Below are 23086 nucleotides of genomic sequence, written 5' to 3'. Positions count from 1 at the left end.
CTAAAGTCACACAATTAGGTGTGTTATGTGTCTGAGGTCAAATTTGAACTCAAGGGGTGGCTAGGTGGTGCAATGGATAGAGTGCCAGCCCTGGAGTTAGGAGTACCTGAGTTCAAATCCAGCCTCAGATGCTTAATAATTACCTAGCTGTGTGACCTTGGGTAAGCCACTTAACTCCATTGCCTTGCAAAAACCTAAAAAAAAAAAAAAATTTGAACTCAGGTCCTCCTGGCTCCAGGGCCAGTACTCTATCTACTGTACCACCTTAGCTGCCCCATATCACAATACTAAATGAATAGAATAACATGTCTTTAATATCCCCAGCTGATCTTATGACCCTTCTTTCTGAGTGGTAGTAATTGGGTTACAGTGGGAGTCGGGAATTATTTTGGGAGGGGGAACTAACTCTGGACTTCTGGTGCTTCATCCCATATCACAAAAGGACCAAGAGGGATCACTAACGGGAGATAACTGGGTGAGTTGAGTTGGTGAGAGAAAATTTCCTAGAGAAGGTCCAGTTTTGAAAGATGTTGGACAAGTTACCTTCATTGTACTCACCTATAAATAGATCTCCTAGGACACTTTCAACTCTAGGGGCCCGAGTTTGAAGGAAAGGACCCATGTCTAGTGCCGCTTATCTTTTTTGGAGAGAGAGGGTGTTCCATGAGTAGGAAGCAGGGTGCGGCACGGGAGGGGATGAAAGTGGATTAGGGGAGGAGCAGTATTAGCCTCCCAAATTTAAGACACCATGAATTTGTCTTAATGGGTCAGGAATCATAATAAACCTTTAGTTCTGGGTGGTTGTTCTTCCCTAACTCAAGGGTCCATCCTTTTCTCCCTGCAGCCCTAAGCCATCCCTCCAAGAATGGAGCCATAACTCTGCTGGGGGACTGGAAACAGAGCAGCAGACTAGGAAACTTCAGAAGCTGTTTCTGATTAATTCCCCCTTTCTTGTCGATTTTTCTTTCCAGAAAAGAAGGGGGAAAGGGAGAAGGGGGAGCTGGTAATCTATCCGGGTTTGAAGAGGGTAATCGGTTTTCAAATAGGCGGGGAACGGAAAGGAAATCCCTAGCCAGTTTCAAGTTGTAGCCGACCCTGAAATCCTGCAGGGCTTCCTGGAGCTGGGAGTCTAGCTGCTGCCGAGGCTGGCCCTTTGTCCGGAAGAGAAGGATTTAGCAAAGTGATTTTCTGATCTAAAAAGTTTTGGAGTCAGTTTTTCTCCCTTGAATTCTTCCCCGACCCCCAGGATTGGGGAGAGGGGAGGGGAAGGTGGCTCTGGGGAGATGCTGCTTTGTTTCCTGTTCTGGGGCCAAGTATTCCCAGGATCTCTCGAAACAAGGCAGACTTTTCCACTGGGGGTGGGGGAAGGGTGTCTTCCTGAGTACTGCTTCAGATGCAGGATGGGAAGGGGAACCAATCCCTAGGGCTGCTTCCAGATTCAATGTCACTTCTGATACACAGAGCCCAGGGACTGACCTAATGTGTGATAGGTGGAAGACTAGAGGCTTCACACCTTTAGAGACAACTTGGTACAGTGTGGGGGTGGGGAACCCTCGATTTGGGTTCAACTACTGCCGCTCACTGTTTTACTTATTGTGACCTTTAACATCCCTTGGTCTCAGTTTCCTTATCTGTAAAATGGTAGCCTCTCTAGTCCTTTCTGACTCAAAATCTCTGATGCTAGGGTTTTAGTGAAGGTGGTGGGGTAGAGCTATCTTAAAGGCTTTGGGATGGGCAAGTTGATATGACTGGGAAACAGGCCAGGGGAAACTGAATTGTTCCCCACATCCTCAGTTGTCAGCTATGGGTTCACCTGGGCATATCCCATGCAGGAATTCTTCCAGAATGGAGTCAGTCCAGTGTGACTCCACAGGGGATCTTCTCTGGAAAGGAAAGGAGTGGGGAGACTCAGATCACACTAACACATCCAGATGGTCTAATTGAGGGGCTTTAGTCAGAGTCTAGTCCACTCTAGTTTAGGAGCAGTTATGTGGGTTTGGAATGGGTCCTGGGGAAACAAAGTCTCAGTAAAAATGAATGATTTTGGAAAGTCACCAGCAATGCCTCCAGTTATAGGCCCAGGAGAACCTCTCTGAGTCCTTTAGCTGTTTTTTGTCTTTGGTTTCATTCTATCTCTCCTGCCCTTGGGGTCAGCTTGGTAGCAGCCTTGTCAACCACATGAATGTGTTTGTCTCCCATTTTTTGATCATTGAAAGGAAGTCACACTTGAAGTAATTGAAAAACCAGTGAAGATCCCCAGAGAACAGATAATGAAACATACCCCCCACCTCATGGCAGAAGCCAAAGATAACTAGGGCTGAATTTTGTATCCATTGTCAGATGTGGTCACTTATTTGTTTTTCTTTGTTAGATGAGTCAGTTCTATCTTGGGAGAGGGTTAAAATAACTGTGATAATAAGGACAAGAAGTATCCATGAACTACTTTTTTTTAAGTTGATGAAACCTCCCCTCCCCCAAAAAAGACACACACACACACACACACACACACACACACACACACACACACACCCCCACCCCAGCCCATTTTGCAGATGCTGACCCAGAGGCAGATCCTCTAGGGAATCAGCTAGGACAGAGCTAGCACCCCTGGCTGTGCATTCCCACACCTCTTCCTGACAGCTGGGCTGTTCTTTTATCTCAAGGGTTGAAACTAGTGACCCTAATGATTTGTTTAGTGTCTGAACACCCAGGCTTCCTCCCAGCTTCCCCCCACCCTTTCTTTCTTCTGCTAATCCCCCACGTGCCCAGACTGAGGGTAGGGAAGACTCAGTTTCTCCTTTAGTTAGTCTCTGCTATCCTGCCCTCTGCCCAAGGTCCAGAAGGGAAACTCTTCCAATTACCCATTCCTAGAGTTGGGAGGTTTGGTCAGAGACATAACCCAATGCTTGACTGAAAAGGGAATAGGATTAGGAGGTTGAGCCCCCTACTCAGATAACCAGTGCTGTTTGTCTGCTGTGTGAGAACCTTGAGCTGGATGGAAGGCCCAGCTGTCCCTGGCCCCTGGATCTAAGGGAGCCTAACCCCCTCCCAACCCTTTCCTGAAACAATGGTGCTAAATTGGATTGGAAACAAATCCCTTCTGGCCTCCTCCTGGAGGGCTGTTTCCAGCAAGAGTACAGAAATGCTTCTTCTGTCACCAGGATGGTGTATTCCAGTCCTGTTAGAAAGCATTCCCTGTGAGCACTGGGGCTGCTCCTGAATTGGGAGGAGAGAGAGACAGGCATACCCATATGCTCACTGCCTCTCTGGTTTAGATTAAGAATACCAAAAGCAGTTGTTCATTCTGGGCCACAGATAGGAAGCGGGGCTCAGGGCGGAGGTGTTACAGGGAAGTCTCAGTTGTGGAGTAAGACTCAATTTTCACTCTGGTCCTCTGTCCTTGGGTTCCCTCACCTAGCTTAAGTCCCACTGTTGGTCAGCCCTTATATAACAGGACCCTGATGGAATGAAGTTTAGTTGGCTCTCCTACTCTACAATATGAGGAGAGGGACTAAGAAGCTAACAGCCAGCTTTTTTAGCCCATTAGTTTTCTGTTTAGTAAAAGGGGCTGCTCTTGTGAGTTATTGTGCCAAACAGAAATGAACTCAGATACTTGCTGTGTTGACCCTTTTAAGAAAGAACCTTTTTGGATTTGTTAAATTCTCAGGCTGTAGGTTTATGAAAAGCCACACTCCATTTTATATACTGTGTTGATATACTGAGACCTACTTTTTTGTAGTAGGTAGGCAGAGGCATCTGGGGTTAAGTGACTTGTCCAGGGTTACATAGATTTGAACTCAAGTCCTCCTGACTTTATCCACCTAGTTGCCCCAGAGGCCTACATTTGTGCCTCATTGGGTTTTTGAAGGCTCTTCCATGGAGCAAACATTTTGACAAGTTCTACCATGCTGGAAAATCTTTGAGTACATCTTTCTCAGCGACATGGTGAGTGTACTGGAATGGGGACCAATCTAGCCAGGTACAAAGGAGTTCATCATTAAGGAACTGGCCACCATGGCAAGCTATGGAACAAAATGCAAAATGGTCCTTACTATTATACAAGTTCAAGATCTTCTAGAGTACCAAGGGCAGAGAGAATACTTGCAAGTTTTTTAAATCAGTTTAATTATAGGTGTAGAGATTATTGATTGTCGTGGCCAGTGAGGAAATACCTCCAGAACTGAAACACATCAGTATTGATATTCTTGTGATAAACAAAACCAGAAGACAAGGAAGTTGTAACTAAAAGAAAGGAAATATGGTTCCCAGGCTGTCCCTGGAGAGAGACAAAAAGTTGGTTTCATCAGACATCCAAAGGAAATGAAAACCATCATTTTGTGGGACACTTGTTGTGCTCATGATGACCATAACTAAAAAAGAACACCTTGAAGATAATTACAACATGTATGCCCATATCACTTAATGGATGAAGAAATTCTGTGATGAACTCAACAGAATCCTTCAAACCAAGTTATGCAATAGAGTATGATGCGAGATGACCTTAGTGTGGCTAGGGGAGAATAGTCAGGAAAAAAAGTGCATTGGAAAATGTCCTTCAGGTTTGAGCAGTAAAGAAGATGTAGGTACCTGAGAAGCCTCTGGTTCATCTCTAGACCATTCATCTTTTCTTCAGAAAAAAGGCCCTGAAAATGGGGAGCCCTGAACAGAATTCACAGAAAATGAAATTGGCAATATCCTGAGAGACAGGAAATGATCACTTAGTGCTGTCTCATTTAGTCCATTGATTAGTCAGAGCAAGGGTCAAAGTCAACACCAAATTAGGAAAAGGGACAAAGATGGGAAGATATGATGAATGATTGCAAAAGCATCAACCTAGCTATTCAAATAAGCAGTCAATGTAAAACACGGGCGGGGTGGGGGGGGGAGGCAAAGAAACTGGCTTTGACTATTACCATTTCCTGTAAAAATTTAACCTGTTGTAAAGCAAACACTTCAGTGAGGAAATATTTTGGAAGTGACTGGAAACTGCCCTAGGCTGATAACATGGTACATCCTTGCCCAGGGGAGAGACATGACGGCCAATTTAATACGAATGCTGCTGCTGCTGCTGCTGCCACTGTTACTCCTATTACTACTTCTACTACTACTACTACTGCTACTACTGCTACTACTACTACTACTACTACTACTATTAGAATTTAGAAAGAACTTTAAGGTTTGCAAACTACTTTATAAATATTATTTGACTTGATTCTCACAGCACTAGGAGGTATTGCCCTCCATCTCCATTTTACAGTTGAGGAAACAGAGATTAATTTCTTGTCCAGGGTCACCCAACTGGTAAATATTTGAGTCTCACTTTGAAGTTGATTCTAAGTCCAAGGCTCTATTCATTGTACCTCATTTGTAAAATAATTTGAAAGAGAAAGACAAACAATTAACAGCATTGCTTTATAAAAGCAAAAAACGAGGCAAAAATGAGCCTGGAAAATGTGATATTAGACTTAACTGAGTCACATTACCCCCAAGAATATTCCAGAGATTCCATGGGATAGATAAGGTTCTGGACTATGCCCTTACAACCATAGACATAACTCAAACAACAGCAACAACTCGCTCCCCTTTAGGGTTCGCCGAGCACTTCCCTTACCACAAAGTAGGTAGTTGTGATTATCTATTTTACAGATAAGGAAATGGAGGTGCAGAGAAATGAAGTTCTTTGCCAAAAGAAGCACAGCTAATGAGAGACAGAAGTGAGACTAGACCCCAGGGCCTACCTCCAAGGCCACTGTTTTTCCCATTGTACTAGGTTCTGCTGGTCTCCCCACAATAGCCCAAACTATGACAATTGCTGTCCCACCAGCTCCAACACATAAGTTAGAGGAGTCTGTGCTAAATTGAATTCAATAAATATGTTTCAAATTCAGAGGGGATTAAGGGCACAAGTAGATTTGACCTCAGTCATCTTTCCCCCAGATGATCCAGTAAAGGAAACTGAGATGGAGTGACCCTCAGAGCTTTGGAGAGATGGAAGCAGAAACATGTGGGCATATTTATATGCACCAATACCTATACATGTTCCTGGGATATATTATTAAAAACTTGGGGTAGTAAAACAGGATTGGATGATAAATCTGTAGAGCTCCCAGACAGCTGTGTGACCTTAAGCAAAATGCTTTCCCTCTCTGGGCTTCACTTTCCCCAGCTATCAAAAGAAGCAGATAGATGTTTTCCAAGGTCCAATGTTAGTTGAAACTCCAGGGGCTTCTTCACCCCAACAGAGAGAAGAACAGATCAGCAGTAGAAAGTGTATAATGGCTTTGGGATACAAGGACCTGGGTTCAGATCCCAGCACTGTTACTATCTGTGGGATGTTAGATGGGCCATTTAACTTTTCCTGGTCTCACTTTCCTCATCTGTAAAGTGGGAAGGTTGGATGAGATGATATTCTAAGGTGCCTTCCATCTGCTATCCTCAGAAACCTTTGGGTATTCCCTGCTCCCCTTCTTCCCCATCTCTTGCTATGGATCAACTCCTGGGAAAAGCAACAGCCTAGGGTAGGAGAGGTAGAAATACCCAGGCACATGAGGTGCTTCCTATCTAATACTGGACAGAGACCTAGTTTCTGCTGCTACAGAATCTCTAACTGGATTGGGAACAAATGTATGTAATAGTAAACATTTATCCTGTTCAAGGTTTGTCAAATGTCTCATGCCTGCATTTTCTCATTTACTTCTCCCCACAGGTCCATGAAGGAGGTAAAACTTTACAGGTGAAGAAATTGAGGCTTTTGTGAAGTGACTTGCCCATTGTCATACAGCTTGGAGGTGTCTGAGGGGGGTTTCCTTTCCAGTTCTTTCATACTCCCTAATCCAGTCCTCTTTTCACATCACACCCCTTCATTCAAGCAACTCCTGTGGTTCCTCATTACTTCTAGAATCAGATAGAAAACCTCTACTTTACTTTTAAGGTTCTCCATAGCCTAGATCCTTCCTACTTTTTCAGTCCTCTTAAAATTTTACTCCACCCACATACTCTATGATCCAGTGACACTGGCCTCTGTACTGCTCATACAAAATGCTCCATCTCCCTGAGGGGCTCTCCCCTCTCACTCCCATCTCCAGCTTCCCAGGTTTCCTTCTAGGTTCAACTAAAGTTTCCCCTGCTTTATGACGTCTTTGCCAGAGCCTCTCCTCTGGGGTTATCTCCAATATATCCTGGATATCTTTTTCTGTAAACTTAGTTGTTTACATGTTGTCTCCCCTCACTGTCCTCAAAAGAGGATCAAATGAGATAATATTTAGAAAGTGTTTGGCATAATACCTAGCACATAGGAGACCTTATAGAAGTCCTTCTTTCCTTTCTTCCTTCCTCAATCCCTCCCTTCCTTTTTCCCTTCCTTCCTCCCTCCTTCCCTTTCTCCCCCTCATCCCCCTTGCTGTGAACTCCCTCAGGTTTTGTGACTTGACACTAGAGCAAGCTGCCTTTCAGATCATAGACTGGGCAGGACATAGGCCAACTGTGGTCACTGGCAACTAGAAAATGGTATGTATAGACAGACTTTCCAGAGGTAGAGAGAAGCAGCGGGAGTCATGGCTAACATCCTTGGGGGATCTCCCAAAATAGAGGGGGCAGGGAGGATGTAGAAATAGTCTTTCCTGACCTAGGCTGAGCTATGTATGATACCCATCCTGGAATTGTGGTGTGGTCAGAAACTTTCATTTTTTTGTTTCTGTATCCCTAGAATTTTAGAATAATGCCTGGTGAATGGTAGCCAATAAGCATACATACATACTGGCAGAGAAATATATGCCTGCATGCACATGTTCTTTTCCTGTTTAAGTGTGTGTTTATGAGAGACAGACACAGACACAGATGTAGATATAGAGATAGAAAGAGACAGAAAGAGTCAGTAGATTGAGACAGAGACAGAAAAAAAAGCAGGGTGGGGGGTTGGGGGAGGGAGAGAGAGAGAGAGAGAGAGAAGAGTCATTCAGAGTTCTTTCTTTATGAGTTCCCAAAGGGGACCTTCTAACTTCTACCTCTGAATGTGGTCTAGTTGTAGGTACATGGACCACAAACAGACTAGCCAGAAATACATTTTGTTTGTTAAGTGATTTGCCCAAGGTCACACAGCTAGGTAATTATTAAGTGTCTGAGTTTGAATTTGAACTCAGGTGCTCCTGACTCCAGGGTTCCAAGAAATACATTTTTTTCTTTAGAATTTGCTGCTGGACTCCTCTATGGACTAAAATGGTTGAGTATTATTCCAACAGGGTATTGTGGAAGAAATATTTTCCTGGAAGTCAGGAGGCCTAGGTTCTAGCTCTAAATCTGAACTCTTGATGTAACTATGGTCAAGTTATTTATTTATTTTTTCTGGGTCACTCTATGACTTGAAGGAATTAGATTAGAGATGATCATTGGAAGGAGTATTGTGGGTCTCTTGAGTCTAACATCCCCACCCCCCTATATTTTACAGATGAGGAAACCAAAACTCAGTTAAGTGACTTGCCCAGAGTCACACAACTGGTAAATGTCTGTCCAAGGGAAATGAAGCAAACATAGAATATAGGATGAAACTAGGAAGCAGTCTTTGAGAATCTCAGTATAGTGTAGGAGACTAGTACACTTACTCAGGGTGTTCATAGCCTGGGAGAAAAGAACAGATACTCTTAGAAGAGAATAATATTGGACATTGCAAAGAGCTGCAGGGAGTGGTATTAGATTTTCTTCTTTTTTTTTGTATTTTAAAACTCTCCCCAACTTGCCATTTTTCCCCTCTTTTCTTACACATTACTCAGTCTATAGCTGAGCCAGACTGGCTTACTTGCTGCCTCCACCTCCCATCTCTTGGCCTTTGTGCCAGTTGTCCCCATACCTGGATTGTTCTCCTCATCTCCATTTCTTGGATTTCCCCCCCTGTCCCCATTTTTTTCATGATTCAGTTCAAGCACTACTTCCTAGAAAGAGGTCTTTCCTGCTCCCTGCCTTTTCTCCACTTTATCCCAACTCACTCTACAGTTGATAGTGCCTTTCTATCCAAGGTAACCTTGTGTTTTTCATCTTAGATGTACTTTTCAATATAAATGTGATTATCTCTCCTGTTAGAATAGAATCTCCTTGGGGTCAGGAACTGTTTTAAATTTTTTTAATCTCTGTATCCCTAGAATTTAGAATAGCGTCTGGTGCATGTAGACATTTAATAATGCTTGTTTATTGATTGATATGGATACAAACATTCATACCAGCAGAGATGTATTTGCATGCATGCACATGTTCTATTCCTGTTTAAGTTATGGGGAAAGTTGGAGGATAGGGTAGAGTGAGTGCAGGGAAGAGTTCAGCATCAAGGAGGGAGGGAGCCCCTGAGAGATGTGTGACTTTGGGCAAGTCACTTTCCAAATCTAGATTCAAAGTTTCCCCTCTAGCTATAAGGAGGCTATGTGAACTTCCCCAAGTAATTCTGATTGTCATCTATGTGAGACTGTGTTTAGGGAAGTTTGGGATTCCCCAGTAGTGGAAGTGAAAGTATGCCCATGGGCTTGGAATTCAGGGAATTGTTCTGTTAGCATTTTAGTTTTTAAAACTATAAATTCTAAATAATTGATCTCTGGTTAGAGCCAGAGGTAACCTTAGTGTTTTTATGAATCCAACTCTTTCACTTTATTAACAGAGGAAATAAAGCCAGAGAAGAGAGTGGGAGTTATTTATCCTAAATCACCCAGGAAATTAGCACCAATGGGACTAAAAATTAGACCTGAGTCAGAGTCCAGATGGTTGGTGGGTTCAGAAATAGACCCATCCCCGCTACTTCTGGTGACCAGGCAGAGTAGGAGAACATAGATTATCTAGTCTAACCTCTTTATTTTACAGACAGGAAAACACATAAAGGAATAAAGGTTCCCCTCTTCCTTTCCCTCGAAATTGGGCCAGCCACGTAGAATTCTGGATTAACCCCAACCCAGGGTCAATTATGAGGTTCTTTACATTACAAGGCAGGTCTTGAGAAGCTCCCACCCAAATACTACAAAGCAACGCCTCTCCAGTTTTTCTGTCTCATAAGACAAACTTGAATCAACTGTGGAAACACTTTAGGGTTCAAAGGAATGAGAAACTCAGATGATCTATAGTGGAAAGGACACTAAATTTGGAGGCAGAGGATTATCTGGGTTGAGATTCTGATTGCATGAACTTGGATAATTTGGGTTCTGCTCCTTTAATGGCTTCAGTTTCCTTTACTTAGGGGGCCAGGGGTGTGGCACTAGATGATCTGTAATGTCCTTTCTAGCTCTAGGTCTTGTCATTATTTTCTACCAAACAAAAGTTAGCCAAAGTAAGAAGAAAATTATAAGATATTCAGAATTTAGGCTCCAAGTGAGCAAACAGGGATGTTTTCACTGTCTAGCAGAGCTTCTTAGCCTGGGGTCAGTAAACTTGTTTTCTGAAATATTTTGATAACTGTTTTTTAAAATCTAATTGGTTTCTTTTGTAATCCTATGTGTTTTATTTTATACATGTAAAAACATTATTTCCAGAACGGGCTCATGGCAGACAAAAGAAGCCCTGTGTGTTGGGGATAGATTGAGCTGGGGGGGGGGGGGCTCTCCTGCTCTAGTCTTCTGATTTTTTTTCCCTAACTTGCCTTAGGTGGGGTGGTAGGGGAGGGAGGGAAGGAACCAAGGCAGGGGCTGGCTCTCTGTTGCCATGTGGATCCTGCCTGTTGACTCTGGCGGGTCTCTGCTGAGCAGCTCCCAAAGCCTGAAACCCAAGGTGGGAATGAAGCCACAAGCATGTTTGGAATCAGCCGTTTCAGCGCCCGCCTGGCCGGGCTGGCTCGGGGGCTGCACATGGAACTGTTTTGCTGTATCGATGCATAGGAGGGGAACTGGGGAACTCCATAGAATTGTAGAGGGAGAGGGAATTAAGTCTGAGGACCAGTTATCCTTACCCCCAGGCCACCTTCTGAATGGGCATGGGTGGGTTAAGGTACCAACCTCTTGGCATTGCCTGGCTTCCTGGGCAGGGCTGCCCATTTTTAAGCTGTTATGTGAATTTAATAGCTGAAGTTCTCTGCTCTCTCAGGAGGGTGGGTGCTGGGCTGGGCAGAGCTGTTGGGGCTTTGGACACCTCCAGTTCTCAGAGGCTGCCTTTGATTGGAAACTTCCTGTTCTGGCAACCCTGAAGCTGACCAGCCAGGCAGGGTGTTGGCACCAGAAGTGCTTCTGTCTCCTATAGGGTCCAGCACATTGCTAGGTACTCATGAGCTCAATGGAGATGTGTGGGTTTATTTTCCCAGTATCTAGTCGGAGACAGGCAGGGGATGGTGATCATTTTTAACTGATGAGGAAAACCAAAGTATATTGGATATATAACTTTTGAGTTGTTTTTGGTTTGTTTTTGTTTTTTTTTTACCTCTCTCTTCTGTAAAATGGGGATAATGTTCACATTAACTTCTTCCTGGTATTGATGGGAGAGAAAGTGTTTTGTGTGTTGCAAAATTTGGTAGAAATTGGAGCTGATATTGTATTCTTTCCCTTTCTCTTCTCCCACTGTCCCTTGAGCCCCAATTAGAAAGGGTCAAATAGGTGCTAAATAATTAAACAGGCCAGGGCTACCTGGGTGCCCCGAGGCATGCTCATGCCAGCCAACCTAAGAAGGATGCAATTAGATGAAGACCTGCAGGGTTGGGCCTGGGCCTATGGGCTGAGCCCCACCCTCCCTCTTCAGGAAGCCCTTATGTTGGACCTGGGCCAAAGTCAGTCTGAGTAGCTCCATCTGATGGGAATTAGGTCGAACAGACTTGGGGGAGTTTTTCTTCTGTCCTCATTTGAGTTTACAGGCTATGGGCCTGACTGGGTATGGCAGCTCCAAAGTTGAGAAGAACCAGAGCTTGATCATAAGGGAACATCTGTAGGAACATCTGCAGAGGATGGCTTACAGCAAACACAATGTCAATGGCTCAGTTATACAGCTCAGCCCCAGAGGCTGGCACTAGGAGGTAGGGGAAGAATCAAAGAGCCTCAGAACTGGGAAGAGACCTCATAGATCATCCGGCCCCAACCCCCTCATTTTGTTCTTTTGGATTTCTTTTTTATTCTGGACTTAACAAACATCAAATAAAGAGAACATTTCTGTATATAGAATAAAACAAAAGAAGAGGATTGTACATTAAACTGTTTATCTCCATTATATGCAGTTTGTTTTTCTTTTTATGTAGCAAATTCAACATCACTTAAACATTAATTTGTTTTCCAATTATATAGAGATAATTTTCAATATTCATTTTTGTAAAGTTTTCTCCCTTCCACTCTTCTCTTCCCCCATCCTAGAATAGCAAATAATCTGATATCAACATAACTTTCAAAGCTGTCCTGCTTGTCTGGCCTTCTTTACATTATTCTCTGCACGTTAAAAAAAATCTTCAATGGCCTTCCTTTCTCTTTTCTTTTCTTTCTCCAATAATATTCTTACCCCTATCCTTCCCCTCCCATTAAAAAAATAAAATAAAATAAAATATCTTTTAACAAATATACATAGTCAAGACAAACAAATTTCCATGTTGACTATGTCCAAAATTTATGTTTCATTCTACATCTTCAGTTTGTCTAGGTCAGGGGTCGATATCATGATCCATCATTAGTACTTTGGCATGGTGGTTGGTCTTTGCATTTATTATTGTTCTAAAATCTTTCAAAGTTGTTTTTCTATATATTGTTCTCCTGGCTCTGCTCACTTCTCTCTACATTGGTTGTTTTAAGTCTTCCCAGATTTTCCAAAACCATCCCTTTTGTCATTTCTTACAGTGCAGTAATATTTCATTTCATTCATATACCATAAATTATTCAGTCCTTTCCCATTAGATGGACACTCCTCTAATTTCCAGCTCTTTGTCACTACAAAAAGAGTTGATAAAAATATTTTTGAATGTAGGTCTTTCTTTTTATTTGATTTTTTAAAAAACCAACTCTTCATTGTGTAGGTAAGGAAACTGAGATCCAGAGCAGGGAATAAGTTTGCCCAAGGCCACATACACAGTAACCTAGTTGCAGAGACAGGTCTAGGATTGAAGTCTCTTGCTCAAAACAGAACATTTTTCAAAAATGATCACATACTGATTCCTGGACAGGGCTGTCCATGGTAACCCTGTTGTGTGAATTTAATAGCTGACATCCTCTGCTCTCTGGGCTGGCTATAAAGAACTACTGGGGGGTCTCAGTTAAGAACACTTCTAGTTCTCAGAGCTTAACTTTGGAAACTTCCTATTTTGGGAGCCCTGAAACTGGCAACCTTACCCCTATTCCTCCCCAGATCCCCCTCCACCAAAAAAAAGAAGAGAGGGAATTTAGGATATTAGAATTGCAAGAGACCTGAGAAATATTCTTCCCCAACTGTCCGCTTTAGAGGTGGGGGAAAACTGAGGGGGTCAGATTAAAGTACTTGTTCAGGCTTTAGCACACATAGTCAATAAAGGCTTGCTGCCTTCTGGAATGGCTTCCTATCAGTGTTGGATCTGAGAAAATGTGTTGGATAATTTGTCCTCCCCATGGCCCTGGCAACAGCTTGGAGGCCAGAAGATGACCCCCAGTTCCATTTTAGGAGGTCTTTCTGAAACACCTCCTTAGGAGTATTCCACCCCCCCCCCAACTTACAGGTTTATATGCTGCAACCCAGAAATTTGGGGGCAGTAAAGGGGAAAAAAGTAATTTATCACCTTGGACATGGGTTCAGATGATTAGACTCTTGTGTGCAAAATAAAAGGGGCTGGGTGATCTCCAATTCTATCTCTAGCAACTGTGACTCTGCCTCCAGCTCTCAGGGGAAGGATCATTTCTGAGAACTGAGCCTGTGAAGGTGCTAGCCCCTTGCCCATCCCCTGATGACTGACCCTAGGGACTCTCTATGTGACTATGCAATGGGGTTATGGGTTAATCCAGTGACTTGCTCTGAACCTCTGTTCTCCCTCACCCCTCAATTGTCCAAAGTTCCAAAACCATACATAGATCTTAAGACTTAGATCTGAAAGGGTCTTTGGAGATTATCGACTTCCAATCCCCTCATTTTACAGACAAGGAAACTGAGACCTTAAGTCATTAAGTGGCTTGCCTAAGGTCACACCATAGTAAAAGCAAGATTCAAACTTGGAACATCCAATTCCAGCCCTCAGCTCACTGTACCCCATGTTCCTCTGTCGGAGGTTGTTGTTCAGGAGGAACTCTGAGTCTTTGAATAATTGAAGGGGAAAGGGAAGGGGGCCAACAAGAGACTATAGGCTGCCTATCGCAGCTGATGAGGTCACAGGCAGGACACCTGTCACAGGCCCCCTGGGGACCTGTGTCTGACTCAGACACTGAGTGGGAGGGCAGGTGAGCAATGACAAGATTTCAAATAGCAGACACCATGAGGCTGCACCTGTCCTTCCCCAGGGCAGGCGGGAATGTGCTTATCACTCTGTGGAATCCCTCATTTCTTCCTTTCCCTTCCCTTCCCTTTAATTACCTAATTACCTAATTGCCAACCTTCCCCCCCCCTTTTATTTTTGTAAATCCTGAGGAGCCTAATGCAGAGTTCTAACAGTGAAAAGAGCGGGTACTGGCGTTCAAATATCAACCTATTTTTTATTATGTTACTCTGAGAAGGTTCTTTTTCTGTTCGACCTCAGTTTCCTCCTTTGTAAAGTGAGGGGGGGGGGTTGGACATAGTAATCTAAGTTCCCTGACAACTTGCCTTATAGTAGTATCCTATCATCCAGTTGATGGGAGTGGAGAGAGAGAGAGAGAGAGAGAGAGAGAGAGAGAGAGAGAGAGAGAGAGAGAGAGAGAGAGAGACAGCGAGCTCTTTTTTAATTTTTTTTCCCTATTTACTGTATGGGGATAGCCTAGGAGGGTATGTCAGTCTTATCATCTACTTATCACACCCACTTCAACAAGCCTTCTGCCAGGAACTGCCAGAGGGGAAGCCTGAGGGACTTCCCTTATCAGCTGCTTCTGTTCTAAGGCACAGTTACTAAACTCCTACCCAGGATGATATATTGAGAATTCACTGTGAAAGCACTTTCTGAGGTGTCGAGTAGACAACCAACTCATCACCCTGGTACCATCACTCATGTGAAGACCTAAGATGTCTTCAATAATTTTATGCCCAAAGTGTCATATGGCTTCTGGGTATTTTAAACTTAGCTTTGTTTGTATGGGAGTGTATATGTATGTGTATATGTATGTGTGTGTAAATGTCCAGGATGAGAGAAGACACATGATAATTCCGCTATCTTCTGAGAAAGAACAGAGGGAATATTGTATTCTGTTCTGAGAGTGCCATTTAAGAGAGACATCCGCAAGTGGAAGGATGTATGTGTGTAAGGGGGGGGGGGAAGGAGGGGATGAAACTTTGAAGGCACTATAAGAGTGTTTTCTAACTTAAGAGTAAAGGAAGCTTAGAGGGTATGCAGCAGCTGTCCTCAAATATCTGAAGGTCTCTCCATGGGGTTGAAGGATTAGGGTTGCTCCCAGAGCCGAGAAATGGGATCAATGAGTGGAATTTACAGGGTTCTGGGTTCTTAGTTCTGGGTGATGGGTTTTACAGGCTGGAATTGTTTCCCGGGGTGGGGTTGATGGGAGAACCCGATTGCCAACCTGAGTCAGAAAGGCAAGGGATGGAGGCTGTGCCCGCCCTATTAGGCTTGTTTGGCCCAAGGAGAGGGGCAAAGCTGCACGTTTCCAAGACGGCAGACGCCACTGAGATCTGAAATTTCCCTGGAATAAAATACGAGGGCTCTCAGGAATGAGCAAAAACCCTGCTTGCTGGCTTGTTCTGGGCTTTGGAAATTCATCTACTGGGATGGCAATTAGAGGGTCTGGGAGTCTGAGCTTGTTAACTCCTTTTCCCCTTCTTCCATTCCCCTACCATGTCTGAGTCAATAAAGGAGGCAGACTCATAGGCATTTTGAGAGCTGTTAAGAGAGTGCCTGCCTGGTTCCCAGGGTGATCCCATCACCCTGGCACCTAATGTCATCACTTTGTTATTTGGCCATCTGGCATCACCTATTACCCTAGATCTTCCCAGACCCCACCGCTCCACAGGGCTGCCACCTTGTTCCTCTGGTATGGACTGTCCCATCACCAGCTTCACAATATAATAAATAAAAATCTCACATGGATTTAGTATTTTGTCATTTTCAAAATGCTTTCCTCGTGGAAACCCTGAAATGGAAACAGTGCAAATATTGTTATCCCATTTTAAATATGGGAAGCCTGAGGCTGATCACAGAACTAGTAAAGACCTTAGCTAGTATTTGAATCCTGGTCTCCTATCTGCAAATTCATGACTTTTTTTTTCCAATGATCAAGTGTGATTTGTTCCTTTGAGGAGTCATGAGCTTCAAACCCTGATTCCCAGATGGGTAAGAGACGGGATCTTTCACCCTAAAGTCTCTTTCCCCAAGATGAATCTTTTTGGGGAGATGTGGTTGTTTGGGCTGATGAAGGACTGTGAGTAACCAGTAAGAGTCCTAGGTGAGGAGATGAAGACTGTATTACAAGGATCCCTGGGATCCTCGGACCAGTTGGGTGCATCCAGTCAGCATTCTATGGGTCACCAGAAGGTTCTGCTTAGTATTCTGGAGCCACCTGGCAAAGGTTAATGAGAATTAGCACGATGGTAATTAAAGGGAGGCTGTCAGTGGAGTGGAGGAGTCCAGGAAGCTGTCCCTTTTGGGAAGGAGGAGGGGGCGTCAATAATTAATGGAGGTAATTTAGGGCAAGGTATGAGTTAATGAAAATGTACAGTGGAGTAATTACAGAGCATTGGTGGGAGCCTTTGTGTAGGGGGAGAACCAGCAAAAAAAAAAACCCAGGACAGCTTTGGTTGAGTAGTTCAGGGAGGAGAGCCAAGGGAAACCTCCAACTTTCACAGCCTCACATCAATGAGAAGATGAGATGGGTTCCAGCTGATGAGGGTATCACATTGACCATGTAAGGGACAGATCCTGTATGAGCTGTTCCTAATCTCAGTCCTTCTGTATATCACAAGAAGGTCCAGGGCCTTTCCATAGGTTAGAAGGAACCCCACTGGGATTCTGATAGTACAGATGGATGTTATCAGACTATAGGCCAGAGTGCTCAGGCCCCCAAATCAACTAAGAGCTCTGACCATGATTGACCAGGGATAGGAATTGTGGTCCAATGGAAGTAACACTGGCTCTCAAGTCAGAGATCTGAAGTTCCAGTTCTACCTACTACTTATTAGTCTAATACAGGTAATAGGATTTAGGGCTAGAAAAGTCCTTAAAGGCCTATTGTTAGTCCAACCCCCCCCCCCCCCCCATTTTACAGATGGAAAACTCTAATACCCAAAGGCATTTAATAGTTTACTACTTCTCTGGACCCATTCCCCCAACTGTAAAATGAGGATCCTGGACCAGATTATCTCTTGAAGTGCCATTAGCTCATAAATCTTAGGATTCTATCAGTCTGGTTAAAAAAAAAAGCTAACTTTTGCCTGTTTTCCTTCCTTCATACCTTGATCTGATCTCCCTTCCTTGTTGAGGAAGATAGGAAAATCCTGGTTGAACCTCAGCTCTGAAGAGGTTCCTCTACACTTCACCTATCCCAAATGGTCATCTCAGGTTCTTCCCACTCATGGGTGGGGTTGTGCTGAGGGTGTGATTGGTTCAGTCCTAGGCTAGAGAAGTGAAGTTACCCTTGCCCCCTGCTCTAGCTTTCTCATTTTAAAGGGTTGAATATTTGGGGGAAGAGAAAGGAAATAAGGAAGCCAATGTGAGTCTAAGTTGGGGAGAAGGGAATTGGAGATGTCTTCAGTTGCCTGGGAAATTTTGTTTACCTGCTGTCTTTAATCATTAGGGAGCATCACTCAGAGGACTGGATTTGGAAGTCACAGGATGAGCTGGTTTCTGATCCCAAATCTGCTCCTTATTATCTGTATGACTTTGGACCTGTCACTCATCGCTTTTATTTTTCTCATTTGAAAAAGGGAGGAAAGGGCTTTCCCAGTGCTAAATCTTAGGATCCCAGGGTACAAGAGTGCTTAACTAACTCTAAATCTGTGAAAATGACATTGGACCAGCTATTAAGCCTTTGCTTAGGTTATTTCTCAAGCAGGGGCACTTTCCCCCCTCTGTACGCTTTCTCTGCCTCCCTCTTCCCATTGTAGCTGAATTAAGGACCAGGCAAGATCCCTGAATGGTGGAGAGAGTGAGTATCCAATAAAGTACAGAAAACAAGGAGCCGGGGTGACTTCTTTCTTCATTTCCGAAGCCTAGAAGGAGCCAGGCCTTGGTTCTCTTGTCTCTGGGCTGTGATCTAGGACAGACTTCAGGTTTTACTCTGGCCCCACATTCTTTCAGGAGGGAACAGATGTTTCTGCCCTGGAGACTTGGAGCCTCCATCTGTCTCCTTAGGTCTTTGGAAGTTGGGGAACGACCCTCTTCTACAGCCTAGGCGGAAATCCAGCAGGAACATCTTGAGAATAAGTCAACAAACACTCATTAAACAAGTACTGGATGAGGCATCCCTATTGTCATAGTGTAGTGGGAAAGCGCACTGGATTTGGAGCCAGAGGGCCTGGATTCAAATCCTGACTACCATCTTGGGTATTATTTAATCACTTTTGTCTTTTCCCTTATAATATGAAGAGATTGGCTGCCTTCTCTATATCCAACTCTAAATCTATGAAATAATGTTTGGGTTTGGGCTTTTACTTGCTCTTCCCCTTTTCTTCCCCCCCAAATCTTTTGGCTATTAATCTTTGATCATTGAAGCATATTCTTGTCTTTGTTTTTTTTGGGGGGGGTTCCCTAAAAGGAGGTGAGAAATTCTGTCTCCCTGGGGTTTTTCTAGGAGTTTTCTCATGGGGTAAGAGCAGGGGAAGAGGGTTTGAGGAGAGAATGTTTTGGGCAGATAGAGGCTGGACAGAGCCCAAGACAGACCAGTCACCAAACCAGCTTGTTGTTGGGGGGGAGGGCAAGTGGCGTCCAGCGGTGCTTATAGGAACTTTTCAGAAGAGCCTCTGGCCCCCGAGGGGCAGCCTCTTTGTCTGAGGGGCAGTCACGCTGTAAGGAAACAAGACCCGAGGCAGGAAACAGGAGGAGCGAGAGTCCATTCCAACTCTCTCCATCCACTCCTTGATGCTCAAAGAGCAAAGTCCCCAAAGCAGTTGGGAAACAGCTCTTTCTGCACTTCTACCCCTGCCTCCGCTCCAAGCCTGGCCCAGATAATTCAATTCAACAAATTCTGCAAACATTTACAGAGTGCCTCCCGCAGCCTAACCTTTTAGCATTCTCTAATTGTTTCCTGTGTATTTTGTCTCCCCAGCCAGACCCCGAGCTCAGCTCCATCCTTCTCTTGTCTCCCCCACAGTATTAGGCTCTATAAATGCTTGTCAGATAAATGAATGACGAGATGGATGGACGATCCTGACCCTCTACCCCTCTGATCATGGGGCCAGGGGCTCCGAGCTGAGTCCCTGGGAGTGGGAACGGGGTAGCATTAGCTACACTCTCTGCTCTTTTAGGATTTTAGGATCAATGGTAGGCATTTGTAAGCCAGGGAGGAAAGCTTGCTCTTCAGTTGGGGTGAAGGGTTAGTCTATGACTGAGGCTAGAGGTCAGGTGAGGGCCAGGGGCGAGGTTCAATGGGGAGGGGGACCATTTTAGAATTTAGAGCCATGAGGAACCCCTAGAGATCATTTAGGCCAACCCTCTCATTTTATATTTGAAATTAAAACCCAGAGAGGTTAAGCTAGTTATCTGGAGGTGATAACTAGTAAGTATCCAGGCAGGTTTCAAACCTAGGTTTCCTGGCTAAGGGATAAAGCTTGTTGATGTGTTCCCCACCCCTCACCGAGTTTCCTCTTGAAACTGGATTATGTATTATGCCCCCAGAATTATCTCAGATAATGAAGGTATAAATGAAGGGGAGGCAGTATGATCACATTCATTGGGTATTTTCTGATCCCAGGAAGCCAAATACCTTTATTGCTTTCTCATTTGGAAACTTTGATCACTGGGGTTCCCTTACATCTCTGTTTGCCTCTTCTACAGATTATCTTCTGGGAGGGATGGAGAATAGTTTTTGAATGGGTTTATGCTTCTGAACAGTCCTGGTGTGGGACTAGGATTCAGGGTTTGGCCTGGATGGGAATCAGTTTGTGATGGCAGCTAGGGCTCCGTCTGTGTCCAAAGTTGGTCTAGAGTTAGCAATTTAGGGCTAAATTGAACAGGTTGGGGGGCAGATTGTGAGGAGTTTAGAATACAAGAGTTTATTCCTTTGGACATTGGGGTGCATTCCAGGGTTGCTTTCCTCATTTGGACATTGGGGGACTCAGCAAGATTTTTGAACTGATAAACAATGGAATGAAAGAGTTTTAGGAAGATTAACTGTGTCCCAGAGTAGATGCTCCCTGTGAAGAATGATTGTGATAACTTGTAGCTATTCCAATTAGTGATCCGAAGGCCCTAAGGACTTCAGTAGTTACTATGATGGGAACTCTAAAAACAGGGTTACAGACCATGATAGAAATAAACCTTTCACACTGTCTCTGTCCTCTGTCCTGGTCCAGAACTGGAATGGATACATAATGGGTCTCCCCTCCTCTGCCCCAGAAGACAAGTAGAGAACAGTTTTGATGCCCATCCCATAAGAATGATAGTATCTGGTCCAATTGTCGTATCTTATAAAGGAGAAAAATGAGGCCCTAAAGAGATGAAGTGAATTTTAGGTAGTAAGTTGAAGGACCAGGATTTGAATCTAGGTCTCAGGTTTCAAATCTAATGTTCCTTAAACTGCCTTTTGTAGGCATTCAGTGGAATGTGGCCAGGGACTAAGGGGTCAGTAAAGTTGTGAGAAGATTATTGATGTTGAAATGATAATTCTTCTAGTCTAGGTTGAGAAGTGGGGGACTGTAGGTATAGGATGACATGTAGTCAGATGTGGCCAGTCGTTCTGTTTTAACTACTTTATTATAAAGGAGAATTCTCCAGTTGAAAGGATAGTTCAGTTATTGAGGAATGACAGTGACATTTAAAAAAATATAAAAATATGGGGGGAAATAAAATACTTATATGTGTGTGTGTACATATATACATATGTATATATGTATTGAGGTTAGACCCCTCTCTAGACAAAGTCTCTCATGAATGGACCCAGGAAACTGCTGTCTAGACCACACCAGGATAAAAGTAAACAGCCCAAATCCCAACCCTGTGGTTAGGCTCAGAGCAAATGATTTAGTCTGGGGCTTCTAAAAGGAAATTTCTGAATCAGACTGAAGGACTTGGTTTGTCTTTCCAATCTTCAGGATCTCCCAAGCTGTCCTTCCTGTTATTTATACAATATGACCTGTTCCATAGGATTTGATTTGGAAAGGAGGCATGGTCTTCATTCTTAGTGAGAAGCTACCCTGAAAGGAAGACAGATCTGATCTCAGGGAGCTTCTGATCTAAGAAAGGAGATATAAATGCCTACTGTTGCACACACACACACACACACACACACACACACACACACACACACACACAAATTAGAGCTAAAAGGGACTTGTGTAGTCCAACCACTTCTTTTTATAGATGAGAAAACTAAGGCTCAGAATGAGGAGGACAGATGGTCTCTAGAGATCATGAGTGGTAGAGAAGTTCTAAAACACCTTGTTTAATATGTGCTCTGCCCTCTTGTCTCCCCAGAAGCCTGATGCCACGGACACTGGATGGCCAAATCACCATGGAGAAGACCCCCAGCTACTTTGTGACAAAAGAGGCCCCTCGGCGAATACACAACATGTCCCAGGACACCAAACTGATTGTGGTTGTCCGAAACCCTGTTACACGGGCCATCTCAGATTATACTCAGACACTGTCCAAGAACCCATCCATTCCGAGCTTCCAGGCGCTGGCCTTCCGAAATGGCAGTACTGGGCTGGTCGATACTGCGTGGAGTGCTGTGCGCATTGGAATCTATGCCAAGCATCTGGACAACTGGTTGCAATACTTCCCACTGTCACATTTCCTGTTTGTGAGTGGTGAGAGGCTGGTGAGTGACCCAGCCGGGGAGATGGGCCGAGTGCAGGATTTCCTGGGCCTCAAGAGGGTTGTGACGGACAAGCACTTCTATTTCAATGAGACCAAAGGCTTCCCCTGCCTGAAGAAGCCAGAAGGCAGCAGCCGTCCTAGATGCTTGGGCAAGTCCAAGGGCCGACCCCACCCTCACATCGAGGAGCATGTGGTCCAGCGCCTTCGAGAGTTTTATCGGCCCTTCAATCTCAAATTCTATCAGATGACTGGGCAGGACTTTGGGTGGGACTGATCCAGATTATGGGTATTCTAATGGGAGTGGACTGGGATGGGGAACCCCTGAGCCAGCGCAGGGGCTGCCAAGAGCCAAGACAAGGGAGAGATCTCAGAAGATACCCATCCCAATCTGGCTTGGACTTCAGCCTCGTACAGGCTTTGAAAAGTTTGACAATGGTTCTAATTTATATCTGCTCTCCTAGTAGAGAGCAAGCAATTGTACACTTACTGAGTAGAGAGAGATATTTAAGAAATAAAACAGTCAGATAAATATTCTTCCACATAAACTCTTATGGTCTCTATTGCCTGGATATTTTCTTTTTTTAGGAGGGGAGGAAAAGTGGGAAGATGGAAAAACTGAGTTTTAATCTCTTTCATATTTGTGTAGCTCGTGATCTTTGGGCAACATGTCCCTCATTGAGAAGAACCTGGGGGAGGGGCACTGGAAGGAACCAGAAGCTAGGGATTGACCTTTTTTTTATTTTTTATTTTTTATTTTTTTGGGGATTGACCTTTTAGCCAATCTATCCTTCATTCTATACTCTGTACTCTACTTTCTCAGAAAGTACTTAGCCCTGGTGCCTAGCTGACAGTTGTATTTGGCATCCAAATGATGATGCAACTGCTATCTCTGTCCCAAATTTCCAAATAGCCCCCACCCCATACACATACCCATCACTGCAGACATTATCTTCCAAATCTGTATCCTCTGCTGATCTCTCTACTTAAAAACCTTGAATTCCTGATGACTTCTTTCCCTAAACCCACCCCTCATTCTCAACCCCTAGCCACCTTATCTAAAATCTGCATCCCTTATTCACCTCCCCC

General features: G+C 44.1%; 1 protein-coding gene across 1 annotated transcript in view; it reads left to right on the top strand.

Annotated features, from left to right (window-relative positions):
• The window catches only part of HS3ST6 (heparan sulfate-glucosamine 3-sulfotransferase 6), a 32308-nt gene extending 9715 nt beyond the window's left edge, over nt 1-22593 (top strand). The window contains exon 2 of the mRNA XM_074197209.1: nt 21656-22593. Coding sequence (XP_074053310.1) covers nt 21656-22274 — 619 coding nt within the window. The 3' untranslated portion in view covers nt 22275-22593. The remainder of the gene's footprint in view (nt 1-21655) is intronic.
• The last annotated feature ends 493 nt before the right edge of the window (nt 22594-23086 follow it).

The sequence above is a fragment of the Macrotis lagotis genome, chromosome 8, assembly GCF_037893015.1.
Source record: "Macrotis lagotis isolate mMagLag1 chromosome 8, bilby.v1.9.chrom.fasta, whole genome shotgun sequence".
NCBI classification, from domain to species: domain Eukaryota; kingdom Metazoa; phylum Chordata; class Mammalia; order Peramelemorphia; family Peramelidae; genus Macrotis; species Macrotis lagotis.
This window is presented reverse-complemented; position numbering and strand designations above follow the sequence as displayed.